This window comes from Chrysochloris asiatica, unplaced genomic scaffold (genome assembly GCF_000296735.1).
Source record: "Chrysochloris asiatica unplaced genomic scaffold, ChrAsi1.0 scaffold00017, whole genome shotgun sequence".
Classification (NCBI taxonomy): Eukaryota; Metazoa; Chordata; class Mammalia; order Afrosoricida; family Chrysochloridae; genus Chrysochloris; species Chrysochloris asiatica.
This window is the reverse complement of record NW_006408535.1, coordinates 30862265-30863638: the sequence shown is the minus strand read 5'-3', so window position 1 is coordinate 30863638 and position 1374 is coordinate 30862265. Positions and strand designations below refer to the sequence as shown.

Sequence of the window (1374 nt, the reverse complement as noted above, 5' to 3'; positions counted from 1 at the left end):
ACGCTTGAGTCCATCGATGCTGCCACTTGGCCAACCCATCTTGTTGGGGGTCTTTCTCTTTTTCTCTGAAGGACGCCTGTATTCCAGGGTAAATACAACCAGATTCACTTGTTAGCAGCTGCAGGCATTGTACAGAAGGAGCATCGCTAGAGGGAGCTGCTGTCTTCAGTTGGTGGTTTGACACCAATTCATCTTCTACTCCTGAGCACATCTCTCTTTGCTACACTCTGTGTGACATGATCTTGTAGTGCAGTCAGTCTTGACTAACATGAACAAAGAGTTTCTACAAGATTTCACCAGAGAAACAAGAAACTAGAAGAACTAGAAAACCCTCTCAGTTTTGGTGTATCCAAGAAGAAATCCTACCGCTGCTCTTTCCCAACTATGCTCTCTGTTTCCTGCTCAGGACTTGTGATCTTGTTGATACTCAGTAAGTAACATTTATTCAATCTTTTTAATTTTAAGATAATCTTTAACCCTTTCGAAATGTAACACTATCTTTTTAAGTTGCCAATATAACAAAGTGTTTTCTTTTTAAGGAAGGACCAATGGAGATTTAGTGACCCAAGAAAAAGGTCCTGTTACCCTTCCAGAAAGGGCACCTCTATTCCTGAACTGCACATACCAGACCAGCTATCCAGCTTCCCTTTTCTGGTATGTCCAGTATGAAAGCAAAGCACCTGAGCTTCTCCTGAAAAGCTCATCAGGAAATCAGGATGTGGACAACAGGGGTTTTCAGGCCAATCATGTTAAGAGTGACAGATCCTTCCACCTGAAAAAACTCACAGTTCAACAGTCAGACAAAGCTGTGTACTACTGTGGTCTGCGGGACACAGTGAAAGGGAATACAGGGGAAGCTGAGCAGAAACTCTGCACATATAAAGCACTAGGTGTGGGAAGCCCTGGAGAAGGTTTATTTTTGTCTCCACAGACAGAGTTCTGTAGAGTACTTCCTCAAGTACTTCCAGCTTGATCCTCAAAGAACGGAATCTTGGAGTTTTGGGGTTACTCTACAGAGTATTTGAGAGAGGCACAGTGTGAAGAACTCAAGCTCTTTTCTCAAGAATTGCCTCTAGGTTCAGCCAGATGGCTTCTCTTCCCCCCAGATGGTATCTATTTCTGGGAAGTGACATTAATTCTGTTACATGACAATTCAGTTGGTATATGCTGCAATATTTATACCTTACTAGTAAAAATTCCAGGGACAATAGTTCATGGACAAATATGTTCAAGAACCTTGCATTTGGTAATTTATTTTTATAATTCAGACCAGGTTTGTGTGTATTGCTGAGTTTCAACTGCAGAAAACTTCATTTCCAACAACTGGGAGCTTTATTCCTCTCCTCTCCTCTCCTCTCCTCTCCTCTCCTCTCC

The 1374-nt window shown here is 42.2% G+C and overlaps 1 gene segment (V, D, J or C); it reads left to right on the top strand.

The window, feature by feature from the left end:
* The first annotated feature begins 384 nt into the window (after positions 1-384).
* Positions 385-973, top strand: LOC102822390. The segment is given in 2 exon segments: positions 385-430; positions 540-973. Coding segments are annotated over 2 exon segments (480 nt in total).
* Positions 974-1374: the final 401 nt, after the last annotated feature.